Consider the following 14,223-nt stretch of genomic DNA (forward strand, 5'->3'; position numbering starts at 1 on the left):
AGGTTCAGGGGTTCAGCTCAGGGACGACAACCCTGACTGGTAAAACAAAACTGTTATGGAAACAGCAATGAAAAATCATTCTACATCCGAGTGTGATGGTATTCCTAGGGTCTCCAACTGGGACGTGCACGACCCCCAGTAGTGAAAACTGGAAGGAAGCTACTGATATGATGAAGGAAGCCCCGAACACCACTAGTGATGGAAGACTTTCAATGCCTGAACACCAGTGGTGTAACGGGCAGGAAGTAAACTTCCTATGGCTATATGAACTAAAAGCTTACAACCCATCGCAAACAACTCCAGATATCTTAAGTCATTAGTATAGAAACAGACCTTTCAACTCAACTAGTGGTGGAGTTATAAAATTCTCACCCTGCCCAAGGGAACAGAGATCATTAAGCTCATGGTAAGACAGGAAGCATACTACTTACTCAATAAAACTTTTATTTTCACTTTGAACTGTCTTGTGCATGTTCAGGATTTATTTTCCTTGCAGTCCATTTAGAAAAAACTTACACAAATCTAATTGTACATCAAAAACAAATTTTAATACGTTTGTCCTACTGTTCCACAATCACGTGTGTGCTACAACAGCCACAGAAGTGAATGGAGGCAGAATACTGATCCGTAAAAAACCAAGCAGGTGGGCAGCTGCAGGATAAACAGATGTTGGACAAGGGGCCATTCCAAGTTCACTACCAGAGATCACCTAAAAGTCGGCTAGAAGAAATTTCAATAGTATTTTTTTAAATTCAGTGCATGGTGCATTTTTCCAGTGGACAAACAGACTAAAATGACAATCAGATGAGGGGTGCGCATCTGTGAAATGTGATCAGAACAGAAGTCAGAAGTGTATTTTGCGACACTGACTACTGTTGTACATTCACACCCAGACTGTTCCCTCTCCTTTCCATTCCAACTATGCAGATAAGAATGCATTCTAACAGAACCATGACGCCACTCAGCTGATGCCCCCTGGGTGCAGCTGAGGACAAGCCTTTCCAGTAAATCCTGACGGAAATCTGGCAATCAATACTTGGTGTCCAGGGAAGTGAACAGTGTAGGTTGATGCGAGGACTGTTCTTGGGTCTAATTTAGAAAACATCATTACTTTGGGGGGGGGGGGGGGGGGGGAGAATGAGAAATTAAATGGATGACATTGACTCCCACCCTTCTCACCAGCTCTATGAAAAGAAAGCTTCAGAGCATCAAGGCAGAATTTATAGGAAAGGTCAGGGCCGATGCATCAGTGAAGAAAATATTACTTTAATACCAAGAATGTGTGTGCACAGTGACTAGAAATAGGCTACAGCTGGTTACCAAAGTTACCAGTTACTACCACAGGTGAGTAGACATTATAACGTTGGATGGATGTGAATGGAAGACAGAGAGAAACAACAACAGAAATGATCCCCATTCCATGGAATGCCAGGAAATGGAGATGGTGGTGGTGGGGGCAAGCACAAGGAACCCAGAGCAGAAGGAACAGACAGCTGATGTAACCGAGCACACCTGATATGAAAACTGAACCGCCCATGGGAGGCAGTCAGTGGCCCACAGCGGATTGTGCAGAAGTGTGGGGAGGGGTAGGGACATGGACACTGAAACTACAAACAAACACTGGGGTCATCAGCATTTCGATTATGCAGAAGGTAGTCCCAACTGGCTGGCTCGAACTGAAAGCCCACCAAACTATTACACTATCAATTATCTGTCAAGACTCCCCACTAGCACCCAATTCCCAGAGCAGGAACAATTACTGAAGCAGTGATGGAAGCCAGCGATACCATCTGTTCACAAGGCCATGCTGACAAAGTGGTGGGGGGGGGGGGGGGCGAGTGGTGGAGATTGCACAGGACAGTCTGGACAATGGGACTGCAGGAAAATAGAGGAATGACCAGAGGAAAGTCACAGAACAGGAAGATGAAGAAAAACTCTCTATCTAACAGGGCTGACTGATTAATTAATTTAACAAAGCAATGAGTCTCTCACCATGAAGTGTTCCAAGAATGTGATCCCTACACCTGTCTCTTCACTACACTTTCTCTTCAAAATTATCACAGGCTAACATTTGAATCCAAGAGAAATTTCAACTTACACACCAGGTAACATCCACCCACCCAAACCAAGATGTGCAGTAACCATGACAGGTTAGAGCTACTGCTGGTGACAGACTTCTCTCAGTGTTTGCTGGTGCATTGAAATACAGGCTGCTGGTGATCCTGGTGTCAACGGGATGGGGAATCAGTGATATCTAACAGGAGAACGGTGGGGCAGTTAGGCAGACAGGAGGTGAAAGTGAATAAAGGGGGCAGGAGGTGACATGTTTAGTTCTCCCCTTCGGCCTGCTCCACTTCCTCTCCCTGGTTGTCCGAGGTCCACAACTGTAGGAAGGAAACAAGGTTCGAGTAAGAATCATTCACACAACAAGTAGAAATCTTCCATTTAGAGAGTTTCCAGCACTACAAAACAATTCAAAGTTGGCAGCAAGTTTCAGCAACGTAGGAGAAGGAATCAACATACACCCTGCTTCAATAAGACCATCAGCAACCTTATTATTTTATTTAGAGATACAGAATGGTAACAGGCCCTTCTGGTCCAACTAGTCCACTAACCTGTACTTCTATGTAATGTGGGCGGAAACAGGAGCATCTGGAGAAAACCCATGCAGTTATGGGGAAGATGTACAAGTTCCTTACAGACAGCGGTGGGAATTGAATCCCGATCCCTGGCTGTACTCACCCTACCATTACGCTGCTGGTGTACAGGGCAGCAATGAAGGTCCTCCGTCTCTGGTGGCGTTCAGGGTTTCTTTCATCTCGGTTTTCACTACTGTCAGTCATGCAAATCTTGGGTGAAGACTCAGGAATACTGTCACACTCAGATGTAGAAGGATTCTGCATTGCTGTTTCTGTACGTTTTGTTTGCCCAGTCAGGGTTGATCGCCCTGTGCTGATCCCCCCGAACATGGAGGACCAGTGGACCACTCTTAGTCTGGCCTCTACCCTTTGACCTGTTTGGCGTGGGTGACCCTACCAAAAGCCAAAGCATAAAGCCCTAACTCTGGCCATCATAGCTCTCTGGATCATTGAGGCATGCAAGTCTCCAAACCATGACAAGATGTGTCCTCTTGGAGGTGGCATTGTAAAGCTCTATGCTAACCAGCACACTACCAGGCCGCCCGAATATCACACCTTTCGGTCTTACAGTCAAACGGCTTCAAGAGCAGTATTACAACACCAGCTGTAAGATCATTTGATTTCCACTGCTGTTTGTGCATTCTGAATTAGTGATACAAAGCCCCAATGCTCTACCATATCCGGGGAATATTTAGTGTAATTGACTTTTACTTTTATATTCTCAACTGTGCCATGGTAGTGTAGTGGTTAGGGCAATGCTATTACAGCTAGGCGTGGAGCTCTGAGTTCATTTCTGATGTCAACTGTAACGAGTCTGTACATTCTGCCAGTGGAATGTGTGGGTTTCCTCCGGGTGCTCCGGTTTCCTCCCACAGTCCAAAGACGTACCGGTTGGTAGGTTAATTGGTCATTGTAAATTGTCCTGTGATTAGGTGAGGGTTAAATCAGGGGATTGCTAGGTGGTGTGGCTTGAAGGGCCAGAAGAGCCTAATATGAACTGTACCTCAATAAATAAATAAATAAATAAATGAATAAATGGACAAGCTGGGCCAAATGGACCCTTTGCTGTGCCATACGTTTTGCTGATACTAAACAAAAAAAATCTAAAAGCAAGATGTTGCAGATACTAGAAATTCAAAAATAAAAAACAAAATGCTGGAAAGACAGAGATTGGATGTATAGGCATCATCCTGAAGTTTTTCCCTCTCCAGTCATTGTTCAGTACTTTCAGCATTTTCCCATTTTTATTACATAAAAAGTCACTAGTTTCTCTCTAGCAATGAACGTCACTGCACATGTGTTTGCGTAGTGAGAACTAGCAGGTGTACTGTGGAGAGTATTCTAACTGGTTGCATCACCGTGTGGTACGGAGGGGCCACTGCACAGGATGGGAACAAGCTGCAGAAAGTTGTAAACTCAGCCAGCTGCATCACAGGCACTAACCTCCCCAGCACTGAGTTCTCCTTCAAAAGGCGAACCCCATTACCTCAGCGGTGACCTCTTCTCATTGCTACCATCAAGGAGATGGTACAGGGGCCTGAAGACACACAGTCTACGTTTTACGAACAGCTTCTTCCCCTCCACCATTAGATTTCTGAATGGCCCACTAGCCCATGAACACTACCTCATTATTTTGCGCTCTTTTTGCACTACTTTTTAAAAATTTCTTTTTGCAAATTAATAGTATTTAATTTTTATATACTGCACCACACTACTGCTACAAAACAACAATTTTCACAACAATATGTCAGTGAAAATAACCCCGATTCTGATGCACAAAGTGCCTGAAAAAGCAAGCTGGGGAATCGATTTAATTGTTAGGAATTTGCTCTGTGCGTGATACTTACAGTTAAATTGTCCCGTAGTAACTGCATAATCAAGGTGCTGTCTTTGTACGAATCATCAGTCAAAGAGTCTAGTTCTGTAATAGCATCTTCAAACGCCTGCAACATAAGATGGTGACGATATGTTCATTCATCAAACAACAGACTAATCAATATCTGAGCAGTCAGCAACTTGTTATGGTGAAGCTTTCTACAGAGCCTGCAGCAGGGCTTGGACAGATGGGATGAATGGGCAACATGGCAGACGGAATATAGTGTAGGGAAAGATATGATTATGCACTTTGGTAGAAAGAATAAAGGTGTAGACTATTTTCTAAACGGAATGAATTCATAAATCAAGAGGTGCAAAGGGACTTGGCTGTATTCATGCAGGATTTCACAAAGGTTCACTTGCAAGTTGGGTCTGTGGTAATGTGATGTCAGCATTCATTTTGAAAGGACTAGAATATAAAAGCAAGAATGTAACGTTGAGGATTTATAAGGCATTGGTCAGACTGCCTTTGGAGTATTGTGAGCTGTTTTGGATCCTTCATCTTAGAAAGGATGTGGTGTCATTGGAGGGGGTCCAGAAAACATTTGCAAGGATGATCCCAGGAATGGAAGGATTAACATGTGTCTTATTGTCTTGAACTGAATTGAAATTTCAGCCCAAAACTGCAGGGGCAAACCAGTCAAAGCTAATCAGCTTGGAACACAGATAAACTTTTACTGCACCGTTTCAATTTAAACTACGCGAAGTGTCTACTTTAACCACACGGAAGATTTGTTGGTCTTCATGACTAGGCTTAGAGAGCAGTGTGAGAAGTAAATTTATTATCAAGCTACATATCTGTCACCATGATCTCCCCCGAGATTAATTTTCTTGCAAGTATTCAAAGGAACAAAAAGATATAACAGAACTTATATAATTACAGTATATAACTATACATAACAAAGACTGACAAATAACCAATGTGCAAAATAGGTCAAATTGTGCAAATAATAAATAATAAAAAAGTAAATACTGAGAACATGTGCTGTAGAGTCCTTGAAAGTGAGTCTACAGGTTGTGGAGTCAGTTCCTACTGAGTTGCACGATCACAAGACAAAGCATGTGCTTCGCTGACGAGATCTGTAATGGTAGTCCTGTTTACTATTCAGGTCTTAGAAACATAGAAAACATACAGCACAATACAGGCCCTTCAGCCCACAAAGCTGTGCTGAACATGTCCCTACCTTAGAACCGCCTAGGCTTTACCCATAGCCCTTTATCTTTCTGAGCTCCATGTAGCCATTCATGTACCTGTAGCCCTCTATTTTTCTAAGCTCCATGTATTCATCCAGGAGTCTCTTAAAAGACCCTATCATTTCCACCTCCACTACCACCGTTGGCAGCCCATTCCACGCACTCACCACTCTCTGCTTAAAAAAACTTACCCTTGACATCTCTTCTGTACCTGCTTCCAAGCACCAACTGTGCCCTCTCGTGCTAGCCATTTCAGCCCTGGGGAAAAGCCTCTGACTATCCACACAATCAATGCCTCTCATTATCTTGTACACCCCTATCAAGTCACCTCTCATCCTCCGTCACTCCAAGGAGAAAAGGTCCAGTTCACTCAACCTATTCTCATAAGGCATGCTCCCCAATCCAGGCAACATCCTCGTAAATCTCCTCTGCACCCTTTCTATGGTTTCCACATTCTTCCTGCAGTGAAGTGACCAGAACTGAGCACAGTATTCCAAGTGGGGTCTGACCAGGGTCCTATATAGCTGCAACATTACCTCTCAGCTCTTAAAGTCAATCCCACAATTGATGAACGCCAATGCACTGTATGCCTTCTTAACCAGAGTCAATATAGACTCGGATCCCAAGATCCCTCTGATCCTCCACACTGCCAAGAGTCTTGTCATTGATGCTACATTCTGCCATCATATTTGACTTACCAAATGAACCACTGTACACTTATCTGGGTTGAACTCCATCTGCCACTTCTCAGACCAGTTTTGCATCTTACCAATGTCCCATTGTAACCTCTGACAGCCCGCCACACTATCCACAACACCCCCACCTTTAAGTCATCAGCAAATTTACTAGCCTATCCCTTCATTTCCTCATCCAGGTCATTTATAAAAATCACAAAGAGTAGAAGTCCCAGATCAGATCTGTGAGGCACACTACTGGTCACTGGCCTCCATGCAGAACATGACCTGTCTACAACCACTCTTTGCCTTCTGTGGGCAAACCAGACACAAATGTGTGCTTTGCACAACAGTTATTCTCAATGGACACTATGCAAAAGCAATTTTTTTTTTTTTTTAAGCTTTTTCCACATGGGAACATGGTGGCAGTCTCCTCTCCCCACCTCCCACCAATTTAAACTATTGTTAGAGTGGGATGTGAAGGTTAATTTTCTTGTAGTTTAAATTTCCTATGCTTTCTTGTAATTTTATATAATCTCCTATAGACATGTAATTGTTCAGTGAATTGTCCAGTAATTACTACACAGTTGCTTGTTTTTTTTTTTAAAAAGGGAATTTAGTTTTCCGTAGCAGGTGTCACACCATTTGGATCTGATCTGGCTATTTCATAGGTTAATTGTTATCACTGGAATGTTGTTATCTCCAGTTTGAGTGTGAGATGACCACAACTGCTTCACCCTTTCTCTTCCTTTGGTCTCTCTTTTTTGCCTGTCATTCTTATAATATTTAATAAAACAGCTGTAAGCAACAAGTTTTATGCCTCATTCTCGACTTCCGAAAAACCTACGGATCGCAAAAGTTTCAGGATCCGACACTGCTGTGGGTACTTCAATGCAGTTTCTTTCATTTCTACCCAGCCTGCATTTAGCAATGCATAAACACAAGAGGTTCTGCAGATGCTTGAGATCCAGGGTAACGAACAATGCTGAAGGAACTCAGCAGGTCAGGCAGCATCGATGGAGAGGAATGAAGAGTTGATAAACAAAGCTTCCCTACACATCTGCTCTCACTCCCTTTCACCTGCTACTCACCTCCCATCCCAGCTTCCCCTTCAATAGAAGTCCTTCATAACTTCTGACAGCTGCAATGTGACCCCACTACCAATCATACCCGTTCACCTCCTTTCTGCACTACAGAGACCGTTCACTTTGTGCCCATCCATCAAGTTCCACCCCACACAACACCTGTCTATTCACTTGTCTCCCAGTTAACAAACAGCCCAAACAATCATTCTGGTTGAAGTCATGATTCACTCAAATTTCTTCAAATCCAGCGCACTGTATTTTCTGTTCATATTGCAGCCTCCTCCACAAGCGACAAATGTAGAACACTACAGCACAGTGCAGGCCAATCACCCCACAATATTGTGCTGACCTTGTAACCTACTCGAAGATCAGTCTAACTCTTCCCGCCCACGTAACCTCAGAATCTCAGGATTGTATGTGGTGACATGTATGTACTCTGATAATAAATTTTACTTTGAACTTTGAATATTAGGCAAGAATTTGCAGCTTTATAAAACTCTGGTTAGGCTACATCTGGAGCCTTGCATTCAGTTCAGGAAAGACGTGGAGGCTTTGGAAAGGATGCAGAAGAGGCTCACCAGGATGCTGCCTGGGTTAGAGGGACTGTACTACAAGGAGAGGTTGGATTTCAGTGGAGGGTCAGATGCTGAGGGGAGACCCGATACAAGTTCAAGAAGTTTGAGAGGCCTGGATAGAGTAATTAGTCAGTATGCTTCCCAGGGCCAAAACAAAATTAAAGGGCATGCATTTAAAGTGAGAGGAAGGAGAGTTCAAAGGAACTCTTCCTTCACAGTGGCTTCTACAGATTCAACCAGTGTTATTGTCCTTCTTGCGACTGCAAGACCCTGCTGGACATTAAATTACTGCAGTCTACTCTATCAGTGACTCTATCAGTACTCGCCAGTAGAAACTTGAAGAAGCTGGACTTAATATGCATCGTCCTAATGTCTGTGTCAGAGGAATTAGTGCATGAAGGCTGTGTGCAGTCTAACAGCATGTGATCATCTGAGTTGCTTTTCTTGCAATCACAAGATGCTGTTGGACATTGTTGATGTGGAACGCTGCAAGTCTGACTCATGTTTTATTGGCGAGTGGCAGGGAAGCTGCGTGGCCTCGGTTGTATCCAGCACCAGGCCTCAAGCCGCAGTGTTGCCTGTACACAGCGACCGAGGAAAGGCGGGGTCGCTGTGGCCTGGCATCCAGGCTGGAGTCAGTGCTGCCTCCTAGTGTCCACTTGGCAGAAGACAAACTGTACTGTGGTCAGCTTCAGATTTCTGCAACGTTCACGGACTTGGGGCCTTGGACTATATTTTTTATATGTGACTGTATTTTATTGATATCTTATACGTGCTTGCCATCCTGTAAGTGCTTGGTGCTGTGTGTCACCATTGCTACTGTATTTGGTCCCTTGGCCCTGGAGTAATGCTGTTTCGTTTGGCTATATTCATGGACATTCATGTACGGTTAAATGACAATTAAACTTGAACTTGAAGGAGATATGTGGGGCAGTTTTGTTTCATAAACAATGGTGGGGACCTGGAATGTGCTACCAGGGGTGACAGTGGAGGAAGTTAAAAGGCTGACGGATAAGCACATGAACAGACAGACAATGGAGGAAAATGAACAGAAGTTATGAAGTATCATTAACCCAATGACTTTGGCCCGAGATAGTCACAGACTACACCCCATCAGCAGGCCCTTACGCCCATGTAGCCTATGCAGAATTGTTATTCTGACTAGTCCCACCGACCTGCATCTGGACCACAGTCCACCCCAGAACCAAAGGACGTACTCCTCTGACGTATTGCTGTATGTAACCATGGTGCCCCCCCACAGTTGGCTTAGTACACCTAGCTTCAGTTAAGGTGAATCTGTGGAATTCATTGACATAGACGTCAGAGGAGGCCAAGTCATTGGGTATACTTAAAGCAGATTGATAGGCTCTTGATTCGTCAGGGTGTCAAACGTTACAGGGAGAAGGCAGGGGAATGGGGTTGAGAGGGATAATAAATCATCCAATATTCAACAGTGGAGCAGACTTGATGGGCTGAAAAACCTAATCCTGTTCCTATGTCTTACGTATGAAAGGCTGGACAATTGAACCAGAGAGCAAATGACGAGTGCCTCTAGCTAGAATGATGCAGCATACCCTCCAAACACCTTGTGATGTCACTCACCGATTTTGCCAGCTTGCATGCCTTTTCAGGAGAGTTCAGGATCTCGTAGTAGAACACGGAGAAGTTGAGGGCCAGACCAAGGCGGATGGGATGAGTTGGTTGCATGTCAGCCTCGCTGATTTGAAATGCCTCATCGTAGGCCTTTTGTGCGCACTCCACGGTAGCTTCAAAACAGAAATGCCAGTTTGGGTGATGGTAGATACTTGTGCAAACAAATCAGGTGATATGACAATGTTCCATTAACTAGCGACATGTAGAACGATGACTGCAATAAGGCCTCTTCAGTATATAAACAAGCTTTTTAGTCCCATAGGATCTACATTATACATCAGCTTCCAGCCTCCCCTACATCTCACCTGATCAGCCTTTCCTTTCAGTCCTTGCTTCATGCTTCTGCACTTGCATTATTCATTCCATTGGCTCTAACACACAACTTTTCTTGCTATGTTAAAGCTGCTTCATAAATACAAATGCAGTTTGAAAACCCAAACAATTGTTAGAACCTCTCAATTCTTCAGAAGTTAATACCTCAAAAAGGTGGTATCCCTCATTAAGGAACCCCATCACCAGGACATGTGCTCTTTTCGTTGCTACCAACAACGGGGAGGGACAGAAACTTGAAGACATACTCAGGAACAGTTTCTTGCCCCCTGCCATCAAATTTCAGAATAGACAATGAATCCTTGAACACTACCTCACTACGCTTTCCTTTTTCACTACTCATTTTAATTTTTATACTATATTTCTTACTGTGATTTACAGTATTTTTATTATGTACTGCTGCTGCAGAACATTTCACAACATCTGCCAGTGATAGTAAACCTAACTCTGATTAAAAATCCAATAGGAATGGCAAATGCAGGAAAGGTCTTGGCCTGAAACGTAGACTCTCTATTCCTCTCCACAGATGCTGCCTGACCTGCTGAGTTCTTCCAGCATTTTGTGTCTCCACCAGGAGACCCCACTGGACAGGTCATTTGGCCCACAATGTGCTAATATTGATGCTAGTTTATAGTAAATGCCCTCTTCCTGTGTATCACCCAATCTCTCCATTCCCTTTGCATTCATGTGTTTGGCTAAAATCCTCAAACTCCAAACTGCCTGCTTTCACTATCATCCCAGTAATCCACTCCAGGCATCTACCACTCTGCATGTAAAGAATTTGCCCCTCACAGTACCTCTAAAGCAGGGCTCCCAACCTTTCTTATGCCATGTACTAATACCATTAAATAAGGGGTCTGTGGATTCCAGGTTGGGAACCCCTGATCTAAACCTTCCTCTCTCTAACCTTAGAAGCAGGTCCTGTGGTGCTTGACAGATTTTATCATTCTTATTAATTTATTTAGAGACACAGCACAGTAACAGCATCTTCCAGCCTAGCAAGCCCATGCTGCCAATTACACTCATGTGACCAATTAACCTACTAACCCAGTAGGTGTTCAGAACGTAAGAGGAAACCGGAGCACCTTGAGGAAATGCACAGAGAGAACGTACACATTCCTCACAGACAGCAGCAGGAACTGAACACTGGTCGCTGGCAGCATAACAGCTCTACGCTAACCGCTAAGCCACTGTTCCATCCTACCCTAGGGAAAAGCTTCTGACTCTCTACCCTATTTATGCCTCTCAATTTTAAAGACCTCTATTAGGTCTCCTCTCAGCTTCCAAAACTAGTGCCATCAATTCAAAGAGTGCCACAGCACAGAAAAAGACCCTTTCGCCTAGTCCCATCGACCTGCACCTGGACAAGCACCCCCCCCACCACTCCCATTCAAAGTTCTCTTAAATGCTGCAATCGAACCTACATCCACCACTTCCGCTGGCAGCTCATTCTACACTCACACCAGCCCAAGTGAATTAGTTTCCTCTCAGGTACTATTTAAATATTTCACCTTTCAACTTAACCCACGACTTCTAGCCGTAGTCTCACCCAATCTCAGTAGAAAAAGCTTGCTTGCATTTACCCTATCTATACCCCCCATACTCTAGGAAGAACAACCCATGTTCATTCAACCATTCCTTATAGCTTGTTGGAAACTACTTTTTTAAAATAATACCCCTTATAAGATTTGTACTTTTTAAACAAACTTGTGTATTTTTCACAGTACGTGGTGGTTCATCCCCACTCATTGGCAGAAAGTGGTACAGCAGCTAAGCTAACAGCTTATCACCTTCCTCATTTTTCATTGGCCAAGTATTAGCACATTACCCACGTGATGTAATTGTTTTAATTATGTAGCCTATTAATGAGCTCATTTCTATCCAAGGAAGTTTCCCTATCTTATCTATAAAATAAGATGCACCATCTTTGCTTCTTTATTCTTTTGTCTTTGCCACCCATTCACCTCTTAGCATCGTTTCTCAGCTCTATCTAGTTTGCTTAGTATTTGTATGTTTGTATGTTGTTAAAATAAAAGTTTGAATTAAGACGGTCTTTATTCCTGACTCCCAGAAGAACCCCAAGGATCAGAAAATAAACAGAGATCCAACAAGCTAGTACCCTTTAATCGAAGCAGCATCCTGGTGAACAATACTGGTTCTATTTGAAACTCAGCTGCCTACACTTGAGTACTGAAACAAATAACTACAGAAAACATGGCAAGCCCTACTTCACGGAGTGGGGGGACAGGCTTTGCCTGGTGCAGGCTATAAAATGGAACCTGATAAACCTCTCAAAATAAAATCTCTCCCAATTATGATACGATATGGGAGCAGAATTAGGCCATTTGACCCATCGAGTTTGCTCCTTTTTATCATGGTTGATCCATTTTCACTCCCAGCTCCAATTTTCTGCTTTCTCCCCATATCCCTTCATGCCCTGATCAATCAATAATCTATCAACCTCTGCCTTAAATATATCCAATGACTTGGCCTTCACAGCCACCTATGACAAGAAATTCCACAGATTTGCTACTCTCTGGCTAAAGTAGTTCTTCCTCACCTCCGTTCTAAAAGGATGCCCCTCTATTCTGAGGCTGTGTCCTCTGGTCTCCCACCATAGGGAACATCCCCTCTACTCTATCAAGGCCCTTCGACATTCCAAGGGTTTCAAAGAGGTCATCCCTTACTCTTCTGAATTCCAGTGAGCAGAGGACCAGAGCCATCAAATGCTCTTCATATGACAAGCCTTTCAATCCCAGAATAATTTTCGTGAACCTCCTTTGAACCCTCTCCAAAGTCAGCACATCCTTTCTTAGATAAGAGGACTAAAACTTCTCACAATACTCCAAATGAGACTTTCCAGGGCTTAGGAAGCATTACAGAGGGAACCCTGTGTAGATACAAGTCCTTTGAAAGGCTTAGTGGATATGGAGGATGTTTCTGGTAGTGGAAGAGTCTAGGGCCAGAGGATACAGCCTCAGAACAGAAGGAAGTCCCTTTAGAACAGAGATGAGGATGAATTTCTTTAGCCAGAAGGTGAAGAATCTGTGGAATTCACAGCTGTCTGTAGCAATGAAGGCCAAGTTATTGGGTATTTAACATGGAGGTTGATAGGTTCTTGATTAGTTAGGGTGTCAAAGGTTATGGGAGAAGGCAAGAGGATGTGGCTGAGAGAGAAAACAGATCAGTCACGATTGAATGACAGAACAGACTCGACAGACCGAATGGCCTAATTTTGCTCCTACGTGTTATGCTCCATGTTTATCGTTTGTTTGTCAAGCTGCTCATCTGGTCCCAGACATGAGGAATCTTGCAATTATATGTTTCTGCAATTTCCAATTCTGTGCAGCTGAAGGACCTTATGAGAGATGAAGGGATCCAAAACAGCAGTTTACCCTACTGGACAGGAGGTTCCCATGCAGAAAATAAATCCCAATTAAATTCTAAATTCTCCAAACATACTCGTTTTCTTTGCCTCATTTGCAACTTCGGAGAGGTATCTGTAGTAATCTCCTTTCATCTTCAGATAGAAGACCTTGCTCTCAGAAGAAGTTGCATTGGCGATAAGGTACTCGTCCAGCAGTCTCTAAATTAAGAAAGGTAGAGGGAAAAACCATTGTAAACTGTTGAATAAGTAATAGCTTTTGCACAATCTGACTGCTATTATACCATGGCAAAGAGAATCACTTGTTAATTATATTTGCATTTATCTATTGAGATACAGCGCGAAACAAGCCCCTCTGGCCCAATGGGCTGTGCCGCCAACAACCCACCAATTTAACCCTAGTCTAAGTGCAGGACAATTGACAATGACCAATTAACCTACTAGCCAGCATGTCTTTGGACAGTGAGAGGAAACTAGGGCACCTGAAGGAAACCCACACATTCCATGAAGAGGATGTACAAACCGTAAATTTAGAGGATACTGGGATTGAACTCTGAATTCCAGTGCCCGAGCTGTAATAGTGTTATGCTAACCTCTAGGCTACCATGACCTGTATATATTTATTCCTGGAGATACCGATGTTGCTGCAATAATTTCACTGGTTACTCTACCAGAATGATAGGGAAAAAGTGTTCAATTACAAGGACAGATTGCAATGTTGGCCAGCCTACGAGTCTGGAACAAGGACTGGAGACACTGAAGTGCCCTTTTCCTCGGGCTAGAGGCCTGTTTCTGCATGAGAGTGGGGTGGGA

The 14,223-nt window shown here is 43.6% G+C and overlaps 1 protein-coding gene across 1 annotated transcript in view; it reads right to left on the reverse strand.

Annotated features, from left to right (window-relative positions):
* Positions 1 to 526: 526 nt before the first annotated feature.
* LOC140188333 (14-3-3 protein beta/alpha-1-like) overlaps positions 527 to 14,223 on the reverse strand; it is a 37,741-nt gene continuing 24,044 nt past the window's right edge. Inside the window, exons 3-6 of the mRNA XM_072244488.1 lie at positions 13,488 to 13,611; positions 9,645 to 9,808; positions 4,487 to 4,582; positions 527 to 2,384 (exon numbers count right to left, since the gene is read on the reverse strand). Of these exons, the coding sequence (XP_072100589.1) occupies positions 2,328 to 2,384; positions 4,487 to 4,582; positions 9,645 to 9,808; positions 13,488 to 13,611 (441 nt within the window). The 3' untranslated portion in view covers positions 527 to 2,327. The remainder of the gene's footprint in view (positions 2,385 to 4,486; positions 4,583 to 9,644; positions 9,809 to 13,487; positions 13,612 to 14,223) is intronic.

This window comes from Mobula birostris, chromosome 2 (genome assembly GCF_030028105.1).
Source record: "Mobula birostris isolate sMobBir1 chromosome 2, sMobBir1.hap1, whole genome shotgun sequence".
Classification (NCBI taxonomy): domain Eukaryota; kingdom Metazoa; phylum Chordata; class Chondrichthyes; order Myliobatiformes; family Myliobatidae; genus Mobula; species Mobula birostris.